At 42.6% G+C, this 25,293-nt stretch overlaps 1 protein-coding gene and 1 pseudogene across 3 annotated transcripts; one reads left to right on the forward strand and one right to left on the reverse strand.

The window, feature by feature from the left end:
• On the forward strand, positions 1 to 481 carry LOC308548053 (pre-mRNA-splicing regulator WTAP pseudogene; annotated as a pseudogene). Its single transcript has one exon. The product of its transcript is annotated as a pre-mRNA-splicing regulator WTAP pseudogene (transcript).
• A 6,776-nt stretch (positions 482 to 7,257) lies between these two features.
• SDR42E1 (short chain dehydrogenase/reductase family 42E, member 1) lies at positions 7,258 to 20,884 on the reverse strand. Of its 2 annotated transcripts, none has more exons than XM_081118907.1 (3): positions 20,816 to 20,884; positions 10,791 to 10,884; positions 7,258 to 10,261 (listed from the first exon to the last, which is right to left on the reverse strand). In XM_081118907.1, exons 2-3 carry the CDS (start codon positions 10,856 to 10,858, stop codon positions 9,151 to 9,153), a joined length of 1,179 nt encoding a protein of 392 aa, XP_080975033.1. In that variant the 5' UTR covers positions 10,859 to 10,884; positions 20,816 to 20,884; the 3' UTR covers positions 7,258 to 9,150. The 2 variants fall into 2 exon arrangements, with proteins under 2 accessions (XP_080975033.1, XP_080975034.1); XM_081118908.1 differs by lacking the exon at positions 20,816 to 20,884 and adding an exon at positions 20,686 to 20,809.
• Positions 20,885 to 25,293: the final 4,409 nt, after the last annotated feature.

The raw sequence follows: 25,293 nt of genomic DNA on the forward strand, positions 1-25,293 counted from the left end.
ATGACCAACGAGCAACTTCTTCCCAAAAAGGTTCGACTGAGTGAAACAGACTTCAAAGTGACGGCGCGAGATAAGTTAATTCTAGGATGGATACAGTATGAAGCATATGTGCAAGCTTTGGAGGGGAAGTATACAGACCTGAACTCTAGTGACGTAACTGGCTGAAGAAGAAAAACAAAAGCAACAACGGGAAGAGTCTGCATGCAAGGCAAACATGCTTGTCATGTGACTAGCAACCAAGGAGCAAGAGATGCCAGAGCAGACTTCTCACATCCAGTACCTCCAGCAAGTCCAGCCACCCAGTGTTGCCCAGCTGAGATCAACAACGGCAGGCCCAGCAATCAACTCATTTTTCCTAAAAATCAAAGGTGAACTGGAACTGACTGAAGACCAACTGGAACAAGCTCAAAATGAACTTAATACCTGGAAGTTTACACCTATTAAGCAGACAAATCCTACTGCTCAGTCAGGACTTCCCTGAAAGTCCCACTGCGAGAAAGCTATGCTGGGACAGCCAAGTACTCATTTCCATACCAAGACTCAGATTTTTGAGCCCAAAAAAGCCACATTCTTATACTATCCAGCTTGTAATGGTTAATGTAAAACTTACCTGAACCTTGTGTTTCAGCTCTTTGATCTCCCCTTGCTTCAGAGGCCTGGAGGCACTGGACTGTTCTGAAGACGGGGGCCTCCTCCGAAAAATTCCCCTTGTAGAACATGTAGGCACTTGAGAAATGTTTTAGTGTCTTCAGAAGTTTGGAGAAACGAAAACCTAGAGATTTAGAATCATGAATTGAACATGTTAAAATTCCAGTAAAATGTAAAAACGGAATATGCACTGCTCTTAACCTTGAGCGCAGTGACTTAGAGACACACTGTATCAGTTTTGCCAATAAGACTGTGGACTTCGTGATTAAACTTCTGGGTCACAACTCAAATGACATCAATTTTGCCTTAAAGGGTTTATTTGCTAAGAAAACTTAAATAGTTATGAGAGAATCAAATTATAGATATCCGTACAGAAATTTATATATTTAACCATTTAGTTTGAGGCTCTATGGGACTTGAATGAACCTTAAATCAATGTGGTTTAAATCAATGTGGTTTTAATCAATGGTTTGTTCTATGAATGGTTGCTAATACTGTATTGTAAATAATCCTGAGGACTGTACTGTACAAACATCAAGGTGTGATATCAAATTTCAGGTTTAAACTGTTTGAAGCATTAGAAACACTCAATTCAAAACTAGAGTTGTATAAGAATACTGGCTGTGATGAGCATCACTGCGTTATTTTGTTAGTAGTGAAATTTATTAAATCCCCATTCCGTTTAACCAGCACATGTTGAAAGAGCACTGTTGTTGGTGTTAACAGGGGAATGTGTTCCTTCATTGTATTTGGGTCTTTTGTATCGCATTCTTGATATTATATTAATTGTGCCTTGCCCTGGCCAGAGTGGTTCAGTTGGTTAGAGTGCTGTCCCTTACACCAAAAGGTGGCGGGTTCGATCCCCAGTTGGGGGCACGTGCATTGAGGCAACCAATAGATTTTTTAAAAATTTTTTTTAGAGAGAGAAAAACATCAATTAAAAAGAAACATTAAAAAATAGATTAAATGTGCCTTAGGAAAAAATTTTAAATATATATTGATAAGGAAGTATTTTATTTTTAGATCTGTAATAGATGACCCTGGAAGACTGGGGGAAAAGACATCTAAGATATTTGCCAGGATTAAAATGCTACATATTAGTAATGCAGAATTTTTAAATTACTATACCTCAACCAGCTCTGTTAAAAATAAACATTGCAGACCGGCCGGGCATGGCTCAGTGGTTGAGCATCGACCTGGGATCCAGATCATCAGGGTTCAATTCCCGGTCAGGGCACATGCCCGGTTGCGGGCTTGATCAATGACTCTCTCATCACTGATATTTCTATCTCTCTCTCTCCCTCTCCTTTCCTCTTTCTGAAATCAATAAAGATATATTTAAAAAATTAATAATAATAAACATTGCAATTTACTGCAGATGGACCCCTTGTTGACTGAAAGGCACTTGCCCAGGTCACTTTGCTATGACCATTTCTTTGTAGTGAGCAAGATTTCACCTTGGTCAGAATTACCTGAGTTTAATGACAAAGGTATCTTTCCTGGTGCACGAGTCCTAATATACAGAAGGGTAACATTATATGAGTTTGTCCAACTTAGAGATGCTGTGGTCTTGCTAATTCCATTTCAGGTAAGATTTTCAATAGCAAATGGCTATTCGGTGTTAAAAGATCAGGTAACCGGGCCTAGCTGGATGGGTCCAAGCAGGAGCCCTTTGGCCAAAGGAAGCAGGTTCTAGGCAGGCTGGAGAAGTCAGTGCTGAGATGTGGCACCGCTTGTTAGTCAACAGATAACAATTGGGCCTGCAGAAAGGAGGAAGGTGGTCCTTTTGTGGGTCCCATCTCCTCATTCATTCATTCATTCATTCATTCAGCAAAGGTGTGCCAGGCACCTGCTGTGGCAAAGGACGGGGAGGGCAATGGAGAATCCAGGAGCCTCTTACTTAGCATATTGCAAAGGGAACACGTGTTTGGTATCTGGCAGCATTTCACCTCCTTGCTGGGAGATAAGAAACACCTGGGGTGAGGATTCCCAATCCACACAGGCCTTTGGAATCAGAACTGCCAGGGGAAGAGTTTGGAGTCTGCATATGTATATAGCGGGTGTCCCCCAAAAATGTATACGCACTTTGAATAATTATTAATTCCAATGGGTTAAATTTGAAAGAAATATCAATTGAGCTGTCAGCTTTTAGTAGTGTATACATTTTTGGGGGGGCACCCTGTATTTGTACTGTGGTAAAGTAGACCTAACATCAAGAGTTCTGAAATTGTTGGTTCTAATCACCCCCCCCCCACACACACACCACCAGTTCACTGGTTGTTTTGGCTAAAGGACTGAGCCCTAGAGTTTCCCACTCTGCTATTCTGCATGAAATCACTCCTCTGGAGTCTATTTTATTTTTTAAATAAAAATTGTATACATTTGAGGTCTCCAACATGATAATTTGGTATACATGTAGAAGGTGAAATGATTACTACAGTCAAGCTAATTAACATTTCTCCTCACATAGTTACTTCTTTTGTGAGAAGAGCACCTGAAATAAATCTAGAGATCTAATAAACAGCATGACTGTAATTAACAATACTGTACTGAATACAGGCATCTCTCTATTTTTTTAAACTTGGGCCTCCAGTGTTCTTATTTTCGGGTAGGGCTGGCGTCACAGGCTTCAAGGAAGGGGTAACAGGGAGATCGGTCCTAATCTCAGATGAAACCACCTGGCTGATAAATGCATTCAGCCAAGCGACCAGCACTTACTGGGCTGATGAAGGGACCGTTCTGTGTCCTCTGGATATAGAAGTTGACAAGACAGACTCGGTCCCCGTCCTCCAAAACTGGGACGCCAAAATTCTGGGGGACAAATGACTCTGTCAAACAGTTTCTTACTATAAAACAGGAGAGTTTGAACTAGACTGCTTACAGGCAGGTCCAGCCCCAAAATACATGATTCTAGGAAAGGAAGTCAGTCCGATTCTGGAGGCACGAGGCCAGCAAACATGCGGTCCCCCAGAGGCTAAAAGGGGGCCCCTTTGTAAAGGAAGAGGGCGCACAGGTAACAGGTGAGTGTGGAGTGAGTACCTTTGGAAACCAGAGTGGGGTCACCTGTGCCCAGGAGCGGACTGTGGAGACTATAGGCAAGGAACTTTTCCAATTCATGGAGAAAGAGGCGATTCAAAAGACTTCAAGCTGAAAATTAAGTGTACGGAGACTCACATGATGGGGTGATCCGGGACGAAGGCCGCCTTGGGCTGGGCTGGGTGGCAGGGCCCCAGTGATGTTTCCAAGGACCCCCTCTCTCTGCGTTCCTCGGCTCTGCTGTGCTTAACTCACGGCTGCAGCCGGGGGCCCAAACAGGACGATCAGAGCACGGCCTCCGCTTTGGGGTAGGAGAGTCCACCACGGCTCCCCGAAGCTCGCTCGCCCGCCCGACGAAGCGTCCGCCGCCGCCAGAGCTGCTCCAAACCACGCGAGAAAAGCTGCGAGGAGGGCGCTGATTGGCCCACCTTGTCCCAGGGCCTGCGGTCAAAGGTTACGGGCAGGCCTCTGATTGGCCAGGCCTTGCCACGTGCGGTGGGCTCGGGGCGAGGGCTGGGAATGGGTTTCTCCCGTCAGGAAGGGGAGTGGGGTGTCATCGCCTAAAGCGAGGGGTGCTGGCGAACGGTGACAGTTTTAGTTAGACCCTACCTGCTGGTGTTGGCCGCCAAGGCCAGCTAATGGGGGGGGGGGGCGCTGGCCCCGGGGAGCGCTGCTGGCCCGGAGCTGAGAGGAGGCCTCTGCGGTCGGCTCCTTGCACCCTGTGTGCAGGGCCCCTTGAGCTGCTGGGGTGTGGACAGGAACAGAAGGTAGGAGGGGACGCCCCAGCAATTGCTAGTAAACTTATGAACTCCACGACAAAGTAATACTGACTTTCTCGTAATCACCATGTTGGGTGATTGAGGAAAATAAAACCGTCTCTTGGAAAGAATCCCTAGGCCTATGCTGCAGGCTTGAGAAATCCTGTAGCCGAGGTCATGTGATGCCAGCGCTGGTCATTTAGCCTCCAGGAACAGGTGCTCTTCCTAACCTGCACCTTCTGCCAGAACACCCAGGACCAGAATGCCACGAAGGAAATCAGATATTTCAACAGGACTGCTGGGTTCTCTCTCCCCCCACCGCACCCCCTCTCTCTGACTTGAGTAGTTTTTGCATTACCTTTGGGTTCCACTACAGGGCTTTGTCCAATGGGAGCCTCCAACAGGTTAATGGATAATTGCCCACCTACTCCTTGGAAGTGCCACCTTGGGGTGGCTTATGCCCAGGTGTCCAGGAATGCCCCCATGTGCACAAGCTTGAGCACTGTTCCCTAGCTTTATGCATTTTGGGGAGTCAATCCAAGGCTGAGGGAAGGGGAGGGCAGCTGGGAACCCTAGAACTAATGGAATTCATTAGCTGCAGTATCTCCTGACCTTAGAGAGGAAAGGAGTTGCCTTTCAGATAATAGACTGAGTTCTTTAAAGTAGTCAGTTTGCAGCTGAGATTTGTTGGGAGCACAAATAACTTTCCACTCTGCCCACATTCCTTCTCTGAATATCTTACAGCATTTAATAGCGCCCACATAGCATATGCTGGAGGACCTCATTTATTTACTGGACCTTATCTAGTCTTGACTTAGTTTACAAACAATTGTAAGTAGGTTGGCTGTTTTCCCATCTTCAACAGATTAGAAACAGTAAACTATGTGCCAAAAGGGGGAAAATAGCATTCATTCAAGAAATAGTTATTGAACTCCTCTTTTGTGCTAGGCATTAGGGTTACAGTAGTAAGCAAGACAAAGTTCCTGCCCTCATGGAACTTACAAGCTTTAGACAAACAATTACAAACTATTATAATTGTGATAAAGACTATAGAAGATAAGCAGGGCACTGTAAGAGCTTGTAGCAGGACCAAACCTAACTTGCTGGGATCATGGAAGACCTCTGGAAGAAGAGACTGAAACTGAAGTATAAAATAAACATGCAGTCAAAAAAAGGAGTGGGGGTGGGAGGAACTTGGAACTCACAAACCTACAAGAAACCAGTGCAGTGAGGGCGGAGAAGTATGGTGTAAGATGAGCTTGTAGCGGTAGGCAGGAGGCCTGTTGGGTCACATTAAGGATTTCCACCCTGAACCATGGAGAGTTTTGAGCAGGGAAGTGACAGATTTACATCTTTATAGTGTCACTCTGCCTGGCATGTGGAGAATGGATTGAAGGGAGGCAGGCGTGGATGTAGGTGGAAGAGAAAAGAAGCTATTATTGGAGTCTAGGGGGGAGAGGTAACACCTGTACACTGGGCAGTTTTGAGCATGAGCAGAAGATAGAACCAATGTGCTTAAAGGTGGGTTAGGTGTGCCAAGTTGAGGGGAGGCAAGGATCAAAGACTATCCCTGATTTCTGTCATGAGAACTTCGATAATGATGACATTTACTAGGGAAAGAAAGCCTGTAAGAATTTGGTGGGATAGTGAATTCCATTTTGGATGTTGACCGAAGAGTACATATGAAATATCCAGGCGAAGATGCAGAGGTAGTTGGATAGATGGGACTAGAACTCAGAAGAATGGTCTGGGCTGGAACTATAAATTTAGTACTTTATATTTGGAATAGAGATGGAATTTAAAGCCAGGAGTTTGGACAAGATCACTTAGGGAAAAAATATTGTATTAGAAGACCTAGCTCTGAGCACTGAAGAAATCTACCATTTTAAATGGGAGTGGAGGAGATATGAAAACTGATGAGATGCAGTTTGTAGTAGCTGACGCCAATGATCCCCACCTCCTGGTATTCATGTCCTTGTGTGGTCTCCTCCCACATGGAGCAGAGCTAACTTAACCTAGGTAGCTAATGTATTGTAGAAATGACGGTGTATGACCACGGTTGTGGGTATAAAACCTTTTAAGACCTCAGAGAGACCTATGGTGGTACCTCAGAAAGCTGTTCTGACAGTAAGACTCTTAAGGGTATTGCCCCTCAGGGGTCTGAGCAGAAGCCCAAGGCAGAGAAGGACTTATCTCAAAGAAATTTGTGAGTGTAGCTTTTTTCTAATGGAGTCAACTGCAAATAAGACTCATAGGGGAAACATAAGGTGTTGAAAATAATTATATTCACAGTAACACTACCAGCTTGAATTGAGATATAGCACAAAATCTAAGGAGGGTTTTGGATTCTACTGGGTGGAAGCAGAATGAGAAACTGTAGCTGTAAATATGGGCTACCTTTCACAGAAAAGGATGACTCAGAGGGTGGAGCCAGAGCCGAGACTCCAAGGTGGCCCCCATATTCCCCATCTCCTGCTAGTCACACCACTGGGTCATTCCCTCTCACACGGACTAGTGTTGACCTGTGAAACCAGTATACTGTGGAGTGACGGTGTATGATAAGCGAGAGTTACCTAGCTAAGGCATGCCCAAGTACCCAACCCACAGAAACTAGGAGGCACTGCTTGTTGCTTTAAGATGATATGTCTTGGGATAATTTATTATGTAGCAATAGATAATACCAGGAGGAAGACCAGAAGAGTGAGTTCATGGAAAGTAAGTGAACTATGTTTCAAGGAAAGAGTAGACAACTAGGTCAAATATGAAATGGCGAAATGTTTCATACCTGGATGAAAATAAAGCCCACATATCAATCTTGAATTTCATTTAGATTTATTGAGTGTGGAAAAAAACAACAAGCGAAACCCCACTATGCTCTTGGCCTGAGAAAACTGAGAAGTATCTATCAGTCTTTTGAAGAACTTCATTAAATACGTTTTGAAAATTTGTGATATCTCTCAATGGCAATGAATAAATGTTTTACTGTACTTATCTGGTCTATCAGTGACCTTCTCGTAAGGACACACCATGTCATTACTAAACTGTAAGAAGACTGTGAAGAGCAGAGAAACCTGCCTCAAAGCACCTAGAGTGTTAGATATGCTCTAGGTGCTCATACAAGCTACCCTGTGACTAAAAAGCAAAAGTATCTTATAAGACTCCAAAAATATTTTACCAACAACAATCGCTACCACATTTATGTTGCAATTTATAGATTAAAAGTATTTTCACCACATCTTATTTTATGCTCACAACAAACCCTGTGAGGTGGATAGGTAGGTTTACAGAAAGATGGTTATAAACTTGATTATACAATGATTATACAATCATTCCCACTTCCCAAAAGAGGGAGCTAAGGCATAAGAGGCTTCAGTTACTTGGTTAAGGCTATACAAAATATTCATGACTGCAGGTCTTCTGGTAGGAAGTTGAGCACTTTATCCAAAACATCGAGGCAGCATTCACCAGGGATGGTTCATCTAGCATCCTCCTTCTACAAATACTCTCAGGACAACTCTAACATTACTTTCCACAGCAATCTATAATATCTTATATTTTAATACTGTCTTTTCTGTAGCTGGAATCATGGAATGGGTAAAGATTCTCTCTCTTCTTTCCACTTTGGTTCCTATGTAACGGTCCAACTCGAATATCTTCCCAGGCAGTCCCCGTGGGCAGCTAGACAATGCTGTCATTGTTCAAACCATTCCTCATTGGAAATTGCCTTCAGAGAACCAAAATTCTTCACAGTAAGAGAATTTCACAGTCTATTAGTTTATAGTTATGCTTTGCTTTTTAATTACAAATGGCATCATTAGTTTGGTTATCTTCCTTAATCATCAGATTTTTAGCTGTTTCCTAAACTTCAACCTATCCTCAGAGACCAAACATTTACAAACGTTGAGTATATTCAAACACGTTTGTTACAGACTCTGAGGACATTCCACAGGCATTCCAGAAAAGTTAGTAGCAATAGCACCCTTTAAACAGAATACCCTCAGAAAACCCTCATAAGGAATGTATAGCAACAACATTAAAAGTAATGGCTTAAGTATGTTGATGAACTTCATATGCAGATTCAAAAGAATCTTATGAGGTCAGATAAAAGTCTATTTGTTTAAACATCAAACATTAGCAGGTGGTCACACAGGGGTAATGCGCTTATATCACAAAGGGCAAACACTAATTCCCAAAACACATGCTGTGAATAGCCAATGCCTCCCCTACAACAGCCATCATCTCCCCAGAGCGTTGGTCTGTAGGGATCTGGCCCAATTTGGTGTTTTTCACACATTTTCAAGCCTGTTAGAGGTTTGTCATTCCTGTGTCAGTGTGCATTTTAGTCCCTTTAAAGTAGAATCAGAGTGTATGGAACAAAAATAAGTACATTTTTGGCTTCTGACAAATTGGGGTAAGGCATTTCCAATCTAAGTTTAGCTTCATGGCTCCAAAATGACTACTACTGAGTCCATTTAAAGAGGGAGAACACACACACGCAAAATTTTCAAATTTATCTGCTTTTATCTCCCATCACAGTTAGTACAAGGAATAAGAAATGAAGATTTAATTCGAGAATCTATTCTTAAATAGCAATTTGAAGAGCCAAAATTTGGCACCAGATATCTGTACCTATCTATCTATATTTTAAAAGTCCCCTTTCTTGAAAACCATCTCAGCAAGTATGGTCAGCTCCTTATTTTTAACTCCTTCATAGTGACAAAATCACAGAAGACAGCCATGTGGAAACTGCTATGACCAAGAGTAAGACCAACAGCCCGACCCAAATAAGACCCTCAGAGTCACGACTCCCAGGACTTCTGCCATGACCACGGGCTTTAAACCATTCTACTACCTCCTGGAAGTCAAATGGCTGAGGCTCATAACCTAGCTCCTTCTTGGCCTTCTCTAGGCTAACGTAATGTGTGATGCCAGTTTTGTAAACTTCTGTGCGGGTGAGGAAGGGCTGGAAGTTGTAGAGCTGACCCAAAATGAAGTAGGCCATCTCTGTTAGGAAAGCAAAACAGTAGATGAGGGTCAGGGGCAGGCGAATGGATGGGAATGAGTAGCCCAGGCCCTCAACCAAAGGCCGAAAGAACTCAAAGCTGTTCACGGGCTGGCCATCTGAGATGAAGTAGGGCTGCCCGGAGGCGATGTAGCCCTTGTCAGCTTTCAGGGCCTCTAAGGCCAGAATGTGAGCCTGCACCAAGTTATCCACATGGACAAATTCAACCAGGCTCTTGGGATCCCCGTACACAAACTTGAACAGACCCCTCTCAATGTAGCTCACTATTCTGGGAAGGTGCCTTTGTTCTCCAGGCCCATAGATGCCAGCTGGCCTCAGAGCACAAGTTCTTAAGACATTATTGCTTCTTTCCAGGAATGTACCATTGGCTTCTAGCACCTTCTTCTCTGCAATAGATTTGGTCCGAGAATAGTGATCAGGATGGAGGTGAAGAGGTAGGTAAGGCAGAGATTCATCTCCATTTCTGATAACTTGACCTCCAAACACGACATTGAAAGTGCTAGTGTAAACTAATCTTGGCACCCCTCTCTTCTGGCAAACCTGGAGGATGTTATCTGTGCCGCCCACATTGACTTCTTGGATCAGTTTTCGATTCAGCTGCTCCCGCCCTGACATACCATACGAGGCGATATGGAACACACAAGTGACGTCCACATCCTGGAAGGCTTTCTCTATATCAGAGAGGTGGCGAATGTCTCCACGTATAAACTTGATTCCTTCTGGAATGGTTTGAGCAGGGCTGCTGATGTCTAACAGAATCACATGGACTCCCTTCTGGTTCAGAGCACAGCCTAGGCTGGAATAAAAAAGTAAAAATTAGATCAAGTCACTATTAAGCTATGCCTAGGAAAAGTGTGTAAAATAATTTACCAAGTTTTCTTGGCCTCTCCTGAATCCCTCACTTTACATGTTCACTGGGGTAAGTCGTATGCAAATATTCAAAAATGAGAAGACTCACATCTACTTAAATTACAATGAGATGGTGGCATCTACATGTTACATTTTTTCCCCTGTGTTCTAGGACCCACCATCCATTCTTGGGAATATTTATGAATAACTAAAAGAATTGCTATTATTTAAAATTGTTTTTGGTGATGTGAATATCTCCCCTCCACAATTTAATGGCTTTATAAAGAATTATTCTTAGCATGGAATATATCTGTAGCTCTCAATTTCAGCATCTGGGCAAAATAGTTCATTCCTGGATTAACACTATACAAACAAGTAAAAGTATACATTGTATTAATGTCAGAGTTGAAAGCTATACTTTTTTTCAGCAACTACCAGTAAAATAATTCATGGATATATTTTACAAATGCACTGACCGGAAACCAAAATAGCCACTTCCTCCTGTAATGAGGACAGTTTCCTCCGGAGATTTTTGGGAGTCCATCGGTGGCAGTCAAAAGAAACCTGGACCTATAAGAAAGAAGTATGCAACACTGTTACTGATCCAAATGCAAATATGTTTGTCCCTAATTTGGGGTTAACAAAAACAAAAAGGCAGTATGCTCTAGTAGAAAGAAAAGCTAAGACCTAGGTTTTAGTTATGGCTGTGTGAAGTTAGCCAACTCCTCCTCCCCTTTCACTTATTGGGTTTCAAATTTCTTCCTATGTAATAGGACAGAAATATCTGCCCTGCCTGCCCGACAAGGTCAATGTGAAGGTTCAATAAGATAACTACCTGGGAGTGCTTTGGAAACCACAAAGCATTCTCCAAATGAAAGACATTATTCTTAATCATTGGAAAAATTAGAGCCTTTTTGAAAAGAATTCATTCAGCCCCACTGGTGTGGCTCAGCAGTTGAGCGTCAGCCTATGAACAAGAAGGCCACAGTTCGATTCCCGGTCAGGGCACATGCCCAGGCTGTGGGCTCGATCCCCAATAGGGGGCATGCAGAAGGCAGCTGATCAATGACTCTCTCATCATTGATGTTTCTCTCTCTCTCCCTCTCCCTCTCTCTGAAATCAATAAAAACGTATTAAAAAACGAAAAAAGAAGAGAATCCATTCAAATTTGGTAGGGAGAACCATTTTCTCCCATGTACCAGAAAAATCAAAAACAGAACTCTAAAGCCAGTTTCCAACATCTTTTAAATTTAAAACAGCACACATGCAGCATGGTTTAATACTGGCGTTTTATTAACCCTATATATTTTTTAAAAATAGGGAGCAAAAATTTCCTTCATATAGCAAACTACATTCCCCACCCCCAGGGCATCATGTAAGTACTGCATGTGCTCAAGGCCTATGAGGGTCTCACTTCTCCTTCCCTCCCCGCCTGTGCCAAAATAATAATAATAACTGTATAAGTTATAGCTTATTAAAAATATCTATAATATTTTCTCAAGGCTCCAAGGCCCCATTCTGTCAAGAACAAGGCAGGACAAGCAAAGAGTGGGCCACTCAACTCTTCCCCCGTAGGAAGAAAAGGAATAGGCATTAGGCACGCGGGTCCTCAGATGCACTGGGGACATGCACACGCACGCACTCAAGTCATTAGACATCCATGTAACCAGGACCCAAGGTCTGCTGCCTGCTGCCACAAAAACCAAACTCGTTAGACGAGTGGAAAAAAGGAAAGGGGTTTTATTCAAGTACCAGTAACTTGAGGAAATGAAGGACTCTCGTCACAAAGTCCATCTCAACCCCTCAGTGCAGGCAGAGGTTTTTATGAGGGAGAGAGAAAGCAGGACAAATCGGGGGGGGGGGGGGGGGATGGGGGATGGGGGTGTTGAAAGGTTCTCTACGTGCAGACCAGCAGCGTCTGTTCTGATAAGGATCCTGAGGCTGGTCAAGCGATGGTCTTCCTCACGCTGGTTCTTTGTCATCCTGTCTCTATGTTTGAAAACAGGCAAGTTTCCTGGAACTGGGATGACTGAAGGTCAGAGTTTGTATCTTCTGAAGTTAGTTCCTAGGATTCTTATACAAACGTGCTGTCTACCTACACGCTACATATTACTCAGTGTCAGCATTTACAGAAACCATGTAAAAAGAGCGGTGGGGTGGGTTATAATTTCCCAGTTGTACTCAGAGGTGTGGTTAGGCAGAAGCCTGCAAGCAACCCAGAACCCTACACTTGGACAAGTTTATCCCTCTGGGCCTGTTGCTGCATTTAAAACGTGGGGCTGATGATAAACTCAAAAGCTTATGAAGACTGAATGGGACAGTGTGTAAAAAATGTCCAGCAAAATGCCTGACATTATATGAGTGCGCCATGAGTGTGATGTCTCTAATTTCTTTTTCTTCAAACTCTAAGAGTTTGGAGATTCGCTTATTCTATTACACTCCCACATACCGTGATTAGTCTCTCAAAAGCACAAGTTCTTCTGAATAAGTGCACTAAGTGGATCAGCTTACCAGGAAAGCTAATCAGGTGGTTTATGTAGAACTCAGTTGTCACGATAGCTGAAGACAAGATTCAGCAAGTGACTGTCTCAACGGCTTAAGGGTATGCGGAAGAGAATAATTAGAAATGTTAGAAAAACTAGAGAAATGGTATGCAGGAGGCTGGTAGATTCCAAAGGTTTGACTAAGCAGTTGCGATAGCTGTGTTTACAAAAAAAGTCATGAAAATGAATGTATTGGCATCCCTTTAATCTACCTAACAGTGACTTTACGATTGTATTATTTTCTGAGCGCAGAATGCTCCCTTTTGGATTTGGAGTAGCCATAAAACCAAATTTAGTCAATTCTAGTACGTAACATAATCACATGACTTTGTTACAGACACTGTTTCAAAACACAGTACATAGATGTCAGTCACTGACCTTTCAATCCAGATTTCTTACCCTCACCCGTGTGACCTGGGGGCAATCTCCCTCTCTGACTTCACCTCCCATCATTCTCCTGCCATTCCTACTCTACCTTCCAACAATATGAACTTTCTTTCCTTTCTTTAAGGACACGGACAATGGTGTGGAGAGGGACTGGGCAGGGGGATGGGATGAGGTAGAATGGGTCATTGGGGAGAAAAAGGGACATCTGCAATATTTTAAACAAACAAACAAAGATGCCAAGCTCATTTGTGCGTTGAGGCCCATTTCCTGGTTTCACCTCAGTGTCATTGCCTGGCTGTATCTTTCTCAACATTTAAGTCGGTTCAAGGGTCACATACTCAACTCAGAGAGGCTTCTCTGGTCGCCCCATCTAAAATAGCCTCCCTTACCATAAATGGTATTTGTTTTCTTCATGGCACATTTCACTACCTGAAATAACTTGTTAATCCATTGCTTTTTAGAGAGTAAAGGGAGGAAGGGAGGGGGGAGAGAGAGAGAGAGAAACATCAATATGACAGACACATCGATTGGTTGCCTCCTGCATGAGCCCCGACTGGGGTGGGGATTGAACTGGGGGCCAGGGATTGAATCTGCAACCCAGGTAGGTGCCCTTGATCCGGAATTGAACCCGGGACCCTTCTGTGTGTGGGCAGATACTCTAACCACTTAGCCACACTGGACAGGGTTTGTGTTTTTAACTACTGATCTGCTTTCAATGGAATGTAAGTGCCATGAGAACTCAGACCGTTGGTCTCTTTCACTAGTGTGTCCCTACCAGAACCTGGTAAATGTTCAACAAATACTTGTTGAGTTTATAGATGATTTTGAACTGTGAAATACATCCCATTTAGTAAAATTATAATGGGTATAAGTTATGCAGGGCCCTGCAGTGTCTAAGAGTTGTTGTTATGTATGCCAATTAACGTTGCCATTTTCATTTATCTCCCATAAAACTCTAGAATGAAAACAACATAAAACTAAATGCGACAGATTTCCTGCATCCTGGAATTTACAGGAAGGAGAGAGGCTTTTGCAAACACCCAGAGGACAAGGGGGAAAGGAGGAAAGATTACTGTGATTATGTTGTATAAAGTGCTGCGGGGGCACTGAGGTGGGTGGGCAGAGATTAATTCTGAAGGACAGATCAGCGAGGCCTTCATCAAAGAGAGAATATTAGAGTTGAACTGGGACAACAGGAAGCTTTAGGCAGGCAGAGCTGAGCGAGGGGGTTGGTTACTTACTACAGGGTGAGGAACCATCATAAATGAATGGAATAGCAATAGGGAAGGCTGATGTTGGGAACCAATATGGCAAGTCTGTGGTGGCTGGTGTGCAAACTGAAGCGAAAAGGGGGCAGCTGGTGAGTCAGGGCTGAAGGCAGCCTGAGCTACCTTGAAGACAGCTTTGAGTGTCCTTTCGGGGAGTCTGAATTCTATTTTATAGACAACAGAAAGCCTTTTCAGGTTTACAGAACTGGAATGCTAACTCTTGAGAAAGGTCAAGATTTCCCTGCAGGAGGGAGAGAGCCTGGAAAGAGGCAAGAGTCTAGGTAAGGAGTGACAAAGATCCGAGTTAGAGGGCTACTGGCGAGGGCAGAATGCCAGTGCGCTCAGCTGAAATCAGGATGAAGGCTGGCACGCAACTGAGTGAGGCGGCAGCAGGCAGAGGCCCAGGTGAAGTTCGAGGGAGGCGTTGTCACGAACTGAAAAAGCACACCCAGGTTTTTAGAAATGTTCTGTCTGGTTAATCGAGTTTTGAGATGCCAGATAACAAAGTTTAAGATACTCTTAATCTCTCCACAAGAATTCCATGGTAAGGGATTCCAAAAATGGACAAGGCCTGAAAGAGTCCAATTAAGAAAATTCCAACAGAAATTCTTCTTAACCTTTAATTATTCTTGGTTTTGAAAACTGCACATTCCAGTCCAGTCATAAGACCACAGGTCAATCATGGCCCATGTGCACATTAATCATGCTGGGGATGTACAAGTTCAAATTATTAATGCTTCAGAGTAACTGCCAGGTCTATTCGTGCTACTCCTTATTACCTCCCAACTAATTCCAGAATGATCTGAGGCAAGAACTTGTATGACCTGATCAGGAGGGTCAGAAGAGAAAGGTGGCAATGAGTGAGGAAAAATTAATGCCTCAGGACAAACAGCAATGAAAAGCAGCCTATCCACCAGGTCAGTAAAACCCTTCTAGAGTACAGATTACCAGCTTTAATGGTGCCACCCAGGAGCCAGTTTCTCTCTTGCTGCCTCCTTACATCAGTAAGTACAGAAAAACTGCAGCAAACACATTTTGCAGAAAACCAGTGTAAATCCTATAAACACTAAGCCAGAAAAGATAAAAAGTATACACAGTTTTTCTTCAATGAGGTGCCTGATTTTTATACACTTTATGGCTTCTGTTTTATTAATTCATTTCCATCTAATTCCTTCTAGGGGCTGGGCAGTCAGACCGGTGTTTATAATCACAATTGCTTTAAGGCTCTTCTGAAACATGGCTGTGTTCAGTAATTACTTTCCTCCGGGTGGTGGGGAAGGGTCACATCTGACCTGAGCAGTCATTTCAATGGATACAGTTTAAAGTTAAATACATGATGAAGAAAAAGGAATCTTAATTACAAACAGGAAAAAATGAAATTTAAAGCCTGCCTGACCTCCTGATAATATGAAGATAAAATGAGGGTAATAAAGTTGACATCTCATGGGGAAGTTATGAGAAGAAACTCATAAAAATGACTAGGAGTGCTTTAGATTTACAAAGGCCTAATTAAATGCTAAGGATCAGTAATAAGAACTTCAGATTATGCACACAGTTCCTTCATCCCATGAGTTCGAGATGATGCTACTAACCCTCTGGTATTACCATGCAATATACAAATCTAGGTGCCACTAGAATATGGAACAGAGAGGAGAATTGAAGATTGCTTTCTTAAAAATAAAAGTGTACAGTATTTACTGTAAAGAAGATAAAAATATCTCCAGGTAGTTTAACCCTATGATGACATGTTTTAAATGATTGCTCAAGGAAATCATTTAAAGGAAACTGTTTTTACTATACCGAGAGTAGAAAAATACACAGAGGCTAGAGGGCTTAGAAATGGTGCTGCTCAAATTCCATGCATGATCTGAATATTATTTGTCTTTAATATAAAGCAGTCAAAGGAATAAAGATAAAGACATAGCTAGAGATGATAAGGAGAGTAACCTTGATGCAGGTAAAAGGGATTTGAGGTGTAAAACCAAAAAGGACAAACACATTTGGGGGGAAATTAACTTAAGGGAACAGCATCAAGTGGAAAGTCGATATACTCATAAAAAATAGGGGTATTTGAGGACAATGTTTTGAATATAACTGAAGGTGGCAGCGCAGCTGTGTAATTCTTATCATATTAGGCCTATCAAATATTCTTGTCCACCTAGCTACCTACCCAAACTCCTTTTACTCAAATATTTGTTGCACAAAAGATTTTTGCAATTCTTCACAATGCTTATGACAAAAGTAATTACATAATTTTATAATAGGTATTTCCCATCCGATTCCCAAACTCTATGTGGGCACAGGCCATTTTTCTAGGTATATTTCCAGGGACAAGGAGTACCTGGCAGATCACAGACCCAGTAAATCCAAATGGAACGCGTGCTCTGCAACCTTTCAAATGCCCCTTTCTGCCATATCTGCAAGGACTCCTACATCTGTACTTCCCTCTCTAGCTCAGTGTATCAGCCACCAATTATCAAGCACTTACTGTGTGCCAGGCATCGTACTGAGCCCTTTCCACAAATTATTCCTCCTGATGACAAGTACTAATTTGTTAATCCCAAATTTACTGACCTGAGTCCTGTGGGGGCTTTCACAGCTGCCATATTCTGCAACCTCATAGGGGGCCCTCCATTTCCTGGGAGGGTAGGGAGGAGGTGCCCCATCCTCTCCCATGAGACAGAGGTAATGAGGATGTAGGGTTAAGTTTCCTAGGTTGGGAATTAGAAAATCTGTGTCCTAGACTTGGCTCTCCCACCAATATCCTGTGTGACCCTGGGCAGTCACTGAATCTTTCTGATCCTGTTTCCTCCTTGCTAAAATGAAAATAATAACTATAGCTACATTTATTATTTTTTACAGGCTCAGGGCTTTAAAGGCTTTAAAGATTTACCATTGAAGCCTAAGGCACAGTCTTCTGAGGTAGTTATTAGAATTATCTTCAGCTTTTCAGATATGACGATAAAGTCTTGAAGGTTAAGCTTGCCCATACATGTAGCTGAAGTAAACGATACCACTATCTTAAAAAGATATCTGTACCCCCATATTCACTGCATTATTCACAACAGCCAAGATATGGGAACAACCTAAGTGTCCCTAAGTGTCCTCAACAGATGAATGGATAAATAAAAACACACAATGGAATATCACTCAGCCATAAAAAGAAGGAAATCCTGCTATTTGTAACATAAACAGAACTTGATGGCATCATGCTAAGTGAAATAAGTCAAACAGAGAAAGACAAATACTATGTATCGCTTATAGGTGGAATCTAAAAAATGTTAAACTCATAGAAACAGTAGAATAATGGTTACCAGGGCTACCGGGAGTGAGGGGATGAGGGATGAGATGTTGGTCAAAGGGTACAAATTTTCAGTTATATAGACAGAATAAGTTCTGGGGATCTAATATTCAGCATGGTGATTACAGTGAACAATACTGAATTATATGATTTAAAGTTGCCAAAAGATATCTTTAAAGTTCTCACTACACCCCAAAATTCTAATTATGTGAGGTGATGCAGATGAACCTTATTGAACCTTACTGTGGTTATCATTTCACAGTATATGCATGTATCAAATCATCACACTGTACAGCTTAAAAGTACACAATATTATATGTCAATTATATCTCAATAGAGCTGGAAGAAAAAAATCTTTTAAAAAAGAAAATAAACTGGCCCACAAATGAGACATATTGTAAGTGGCTGAGCTAGACCTAGGGCTTGAAGCCAGGTCTGTAGGACTCCCCACCTGGGTTGGGAGAGTGAAGTCTTGTTCACTTGGCACTTGCACAATTTCTGTCACACCCGGTATCTCTGGTACTATGACTTACCTATAACATCTCATTTAAATCTAACCTTTTTACAAGAAATACAACCATTTTAAATGAAAACCTTACATTGCCACTTTAAATGGGAAATCACTATCATTTGTCATAAAGAGAGAGTAATCTTTCCCCAAAACAGTGAGATGAAAACAAAAGATGTAAATCAAGTCTAGCTAGATACAGATGCCAGTTGAAAGCTCTGAGCTTGCGGCCTGCTGTTTTGATATTGTACGTAGAAAATCCTAAAGACTCCACCAAAAAACTACTGGATTTAATAAATAAATTCGGCAATGTAGCAGGATACAAAATTAACACCCAGAAATCAAAGGCATTTTTCTACACCAATCATAAACTCTCAGAAAGAAAAACTAAAAAAATAATCCCATTTACTATTACAACAAAAAAATTAAGATACCTAGGAATAAACTTAACCAAAGATGTAAAAGACCTGTACTCAGAAAACTACAGGATGTTGCAAAAAAAAGATGGAGGAAGATATAAACAAGTAGAAGAATATACCAAGTTCATGGATTGGTAGAATTAACATCATTAAAATGTCCATACTACGCAAAGCAATCTACAGATTCAGTGCAATCCCTATTAAAATACCAATGGCATATTTCACAGATCTAGAACAAATACTCCAAAAGTTAATATGGAATCCAAAAAGACCCTGAATAGAAAGAAGAACAAAGTTGGAGGGATCACAATACCAGATATCAAGCTATACTACAAAGCCACTGTAATCAAAACAGCCTGGTAGTGGCACAAGAACAAGCATATAGATCAATGGAACAGAACTGAGAACTCAGAAGTCGACCCAAGCCATTACGCTCGATTAATATCTGACAAAGGAGGCAAGAGCATACAATGGAGTAAAGACAGTCTCTTCAATAAATGGTGTTGGGAAAATTGGACAGGTACATGCAAAAAAATGAGACTAGACCGCCAACTTACACCATACACAAGAATAAACTCAAAATGGGTAAAAGACTTAAATGTTAGTCGTGAAACCATAAAAACCTTAGAAGAAAACATAGGCAGCAAAATCTCAGACATCTGTTGTAGAATACGTTTGCCGATACATCTCCTAGGGTAAGAGAAACAAAGGGGAAAATAAACAAATGGGACTACATCAAAATAAAAAGCTCCTGCACAGCAAAAGAAACCATCAACAAAACGAAAAGGGAGCCCACTGTATGGAAGAACATACTTGCCAATGATATATCTGATAAGGGGTTAATTTCCAAAATATATAAGGAACTCATACAACTTAACAAAAGGAAGAAAAACAATTCAATTTAAAAACGGGCAAAGGACCTAAACAGACATTTCTCCAAAGTGGGCATACAGATGGCCAAGAGACATATGAAAAAATGCTCGAAGTCACTAATCAGAGATTCTAATTACGACAATGAGGTATCACCTCACACCTGTCAGAATGGCCACCATCAACAAATCAACAAATTACAAGTGCTGGTGGGGATGTGGAGAAAAGGGAGCCCTAGTATACTGATAGTGGAAATGCAGACTGGTGCAGCCACTATGGAAAACAGTATGGAGTTTCCTCAAAAAATTAAACATGGAACTGCTATTTGACCCAGTGATCCCACTTCTAGGAATATATCCTAAGAATCCTGAAACACTAATCAGAAAGAATCTATGCACCCCGATGTTCATAGCAGAGCAATTCACAATAGCTAAGATCTGGAAACAGTTCAAGTGCCCATCAGTAGATGAGTGGGTAAAAAAGCTGTGGGACATTCACACCATGGAATACTATGCAGCTGTAAAGAAGGAGGATCTCTTACCCTTTGGGACAGCATGGGTGGACCTGGAGAAAATTATGCTAAGCGAAATAAGCCCGTCAGAGAAAGACAAACATCACAGGATCTCACTTATATCTGGAATCTAATGAAAAGAAACTAACATACAAAATAGATCCAGAGAAATGGAAGCGTGTAACTGACGAAATATAGAGGGAAGTGGGGAGGGAGGGAGCAGAAAGAGATTAACCAAAGAACTTATATGCACATAGGCATAACCCATGGCCACAGACAACAGTGTGGGGAAGGCCTGGGGAGGGGGCAGGAGGGGGGGTGTCAATGGGGGGGAGGGGACATCTGTAATACTTTCAACAATAAAGATAAATTTTTCAAAAAAATCAAGAAAAAAAAAAAAAGAACAGTCGCTAGCCAGCGTTTCAGGTCTTAAAGACACTCAAGAGAGCCAAGCTGAGCCTGGCTCCTCAGAATCATAAAGAGCTGAAAAGCAAATTTTCCCGCCACCCGGGTCAGCGCTGCTCAGAACCGCGCCGTGTACCCCCTGCCGCGGGCTCGTTTCACCTGGGCTGCCACCCCGCCCGGGTACAGCCAGGGTGGCCCTCGGGGCCCCCAACGCGGGTTGGAGCCGCGGCGCTCCCTCCGGCTCCGCCGGGCTCCCGCGAGGGGCAGCGTCGGGCGCAGGCACACTCACAGTAACGGCAAGCGACGCCGCGACGGCGAACTGCGCGACACCCCGGCCTTAAGTGCCCGCTGCGGGCTCATCTCGGTGGCTCCCGAGCCTACTGACGGGCCTCCTAGAGCCACTCTCTGGCCTCTCTAGGAAGCCCGGAGGTCTTGGCATCTCTATGATGTGCAGGTTTCTCATCGGCCCTCACCTGTGTTGGGCCAGCAGGTTCACTCCGTGAATCATCCTCACGTGCCCAACTCCTATATTTCAGCGTCGGGGGGAGCCCTTGGAGCCACATCTACTGCTAGTCCCACCTTAGACTTCCACCTCCATCTCTGTGTGCGCGCGCACACAGACAGACAGACAGACAGACAAACTCCTCCTGCTGAGCCTGATCAATAGCAGGGGATCAGCTCAGTCAGTGTTTCTTGGATGGGATGGATGGGTAGAGGGTAGATGGACAGATGGATGGGGCGTCATGAGACTCCTAAATATTTTAAAGACCCCTTGTATCTTTTAAAGTTTCTATTTATCTCTGAGTTCCCACATTTATGTTTTCCTGTGTTTCTGATTTTCACGACTTTTTTCCAGTTCCACTTCTCTGGTCACTGAGCAGGCAATAAGGCCAAGACTCTTTGTTGTGGAGGAAACAAAGACTTAAAAAAAAAAAAGCCACGTAAAAAGGAAGGTTGGGTGCTCGCTTCGGCAGCACATATACTAAAATTGGAGCGATACAGAGAAGATTAGCGTGGCCCCTGCGCAAGGATGACACGCAAATTCGTGAAGCGTTCCATATTTTTACTAAAAAGCTTCTGCACAGCAAAAGAAAACAGCCTCAAAATACAAAGGAACCCCACGGTCTGGGAAAACATATTTGCCAAGGATGAATCTGATAAGGGGCTGATTTCCAAAGTGTACAAAGAACTCATAACACTCAGCAAGAGGAAGACAAACAACCCAATTAAGAAATGGGCAAAGGACTTATAGACACTTCTCCAAAGAGGACATACGGACGGCTAAGAGACACATGAGAAAATGCTCCACGTTACTAATCATCAGAAAGATGCCAATTAAAACCACAATGAGGTATCGCTTCACACCTGTCAGAGTGGCTCCATCAACAAATCAACAAACAACATGTGCTGGCGAGGGTGTGGAGAAAGGGGAACCTAGTACGCTGCTGGTGGGAATGCAGACTGATGCAGCCACTGTGGAAAACAGTATGGGGGTTCCTCAAAAGATTAAAAATGGAGCTGCCATTTGACCCAGTGATTCCACTCCTAGGAATGTATCCTAAGAATCCTGAAACATTCATCAGAAAGGATTTATGCACCCCGATGTTCATAGCAGCACAGTTTACAATAGCCAAGATCTGGAAACAGCCCAAGTGCCCATCAGTAGATGAGTGGATAAAAAAGCTGTGGGACATTCACACCATGGAATACTATGCAGCTGTAAAGAAGAATAATCTCGTACTCTTTGGGACAGTATGGATGGACCTGGAGAATATTATGCTAAGTGAAATAAGCCAGGCAGCGAAAGAGAAACATCACATGATCTCGCTTATACGTGGAATCTAAAGAACTTAATAAACTGATGAACAGAATAGATTCAATGACATGGAAGCACAGATGAGACTGATGAATGTCAGAGGGATGGAGGAGGGCGGGTGGGTGGAGGGGGAGAGAGTAGCCAAAGAATTTATATACATATATGCACAACCCAAGGACAAGGACAGTGGTGGGGAGCGGGCCTGGGGAGGGGGAAGGAACGGGGTGGAACGGGTCATTGGGGAGAAAAAGGGACATCTGTAATATTTTAAACAATAATAAAATTTAAAAAAAGAAAAAAAAAGGAAGGTTGGCATCCTTACTCAGAGGTCTTCCAGAGAGGCCCATCGTTTGTCTCTGCCTCAGGAGTCTGGCTCTATGGAAAGTTTTAGGCTCTGTGTGGTAATTTGCTTGAAAGTTGTGCGCACACACGCGAACTGACCCACGGCTGGGAGGACTTCATTTTGGTGGCTCAAAGGATGGAGATTTTGACTTCCTGAATGAAGCTGCTCTTGCTTCATTTAGACTCGAAGAGGCTCATATGAAGTATGTCATTTACTGCTGTTTCCATTAAGAACACAAAGCCACAAGGGCAATCTCAATCTAAAAATTAATGAAGGCCAGGCAAAGAAGGCGAGGTCCCCAGCATTGGCCTCTCTGATCTTTTCCTCAGCTATGGTCCAGCCATAAATCTTAGGAGACTGAGATGTGGTTGTACCAAATAGTCTTAAGGAACAGCTTAGCTCTGGCTGCCCAGGCCAGGAGGCACAAAAATTAGAAGAGGGGAAGAGGAAGGCTAGTGAGGGCGTTGGGAGACCAGCTACATGCTCTTGAGACCCAGGAGTTCAAGGAGACTCCCTGGAGAATGCACTACAGAAGACAAACTTCCCTTGAAGAGTTCAGGTCCTCCGAGGGATGCCCAGATCTATTGCATGTTGACAGCACATGAGAAAAAGTGTGGCAAATTTAAATATTAATATTCTTGCACCACCAAAGATTCTTTTAAAATCTAAGCACTTATGTTTTAAAGGAAAATTACAAACTTTATATTTACTTCCTTAGTTTCTGCTGCAATTTTGTGAAATTTAGTCAAGTTGATTTTGTAAAGGTCTAAGCAAGAAATCAAAGATAGAAATGACCAGAGAAAGATATTGACCTCAGTGTGAGTTTATATGTCAATGCTTATTTAGTTTCTTTCTCCTACTAATATATCCAGACAGTGTGTACATTGCGTAAAAATCAATTTATAGTCATAATTCCTCACAGGTGTGCACTTTATACTTTACAAAATACTTTCACACCTATTGGCTTATTGATTCTCACAGAAATTCAGCATGTGGCCCCCAAGGTCCCCATTTAAACCAGGTCTGCTGCAACTCTTGAAATTCATTATAGTTCTTTGGGTTTTAAGTAGTAGAGAGTAGCTCTAGCTAGTTTAAGTAAAAAAAGAAAAAAAAGTAATTTTTAGAAACTCAGAAAGAGACGAACAATTTATGTATTTACAGTAAGCAGTGCTAACTTCTGTAATAGATAAACCCTGAAATCCCAGTGGTTTAGTGTAATAAGAGTTTATTTCTCACTCTCATCACAGTCCAATTCAGTGTGCTGGGAAGGGGAGAGTGGGGAGATTGGCTTTCCTCCACACAATCACGCAGCGATCTAATCTTCTTTTATTTGTTATGCCATTGTCTTCAACATATGACCTCCAAATTTCCTGCAGAAAGGGAAGCAAGAGCTTGGCTTTTCCCCAACATCCACATTTAAACCAGGTCTCCTGCAACCCTTGAAATCCTCCACTCCCTCCCTTCACAACACTCAGCCCATATGAAATTACTAGACCGAAAGTTCTGTGAGGACAGAGACATGCTTGACTGGCTAGTACATCTCCACTCCTATTACAGTGTCTGACATAGAGATCATTTTAAAAAATTACTGAATGATTAAGTAATTAAATGTCACATCTCTGATTATCTCTGTTCAAAACCAGATTTGCAGGTGAGACCTTCCTTTGGTCCAGATTAGGTCAGAAATCACCTCTACAGCTGGCTTTAGCTCAGCAGTTCTTTTGACACAAGCTTTCGCTTGCCAATCGCTCTTGCTTGCAAGGGTGGTTCAAGACCCAATGGGAGCCCGGCCAGGCGAGGCTCAGCGGTTGAGCATTGGCCTACGATCCAGGCGATCGGGGTTCGATTCCCGGTCAGGGCACATGCCCGGTTGCGGGATCGATCAATGACTCTTTCATCATTGATGTTTCTATCTCTCTCTCTCCCTCTCCTTTCCTCTCTCTGAAATCAATAAAGATATATATTTAAAAAAAAAAAAAAGACCCAATGGGAACCCTCCAGACCTTAAAAAAAAGAAAAAAAGAAATAACCTCTATTATAGTCAGCTATGGCAAGAGGGTGCAAAAACAACTATTGGCCCACAAATATCAACTGAGGCTGTTTCTAGAGAAGGGAAATCATCGCAAGTCTGGAAGTCACCCCAATACCTTGCTATTCAACAGTGTGAAGCAGCAACATCAACATCACCTGGGAGCTTTGCACTCCAAACCTAACAAGAATCTGCAAAATGCTAGCAAAATAGAAAATTCCCCAGGGAATTCCTGTGTACAGTAAAGGCTAAGGGATATTGCCCTGAAAGGTGTTTATCACTACAACTCCTGAGGTGGGTAAGAGATTCCTTGTAGTAGTCGTATGCTACACCTGAAAGCCAAAGGAGGTTATATGACTTGCCCAAGGTCACAGAACTAGTAATTGACAGAGTTGGGATTAAAAGCCAAGGCTTCTGACTCCAAATCCCTCTGTACTGCATTCTCCTTCCATTATGTTGCTCTATCTTCTGGATAAATATGTTTTCTTCCATTAGTGAAAACAAATTAAAAGGGAGAAATAAATAGAAAAAAACAGAGTTACAATTAATTGGTGGTTAATGGTTGCAAGAATTGATTTG

Source organism: Miniopterus schreibersii (assembly GCF_964146895.1).
Source record: "Miniopterus schreibersii genome assembly, chromosome: 18".
Classification (NCBI taxonomy): Eukaryota; Metazoa; Chordata; class Mammalia; order Chiroptera; family Miniopteridae; genus Miniopterus; species Miniopterus schreibersii.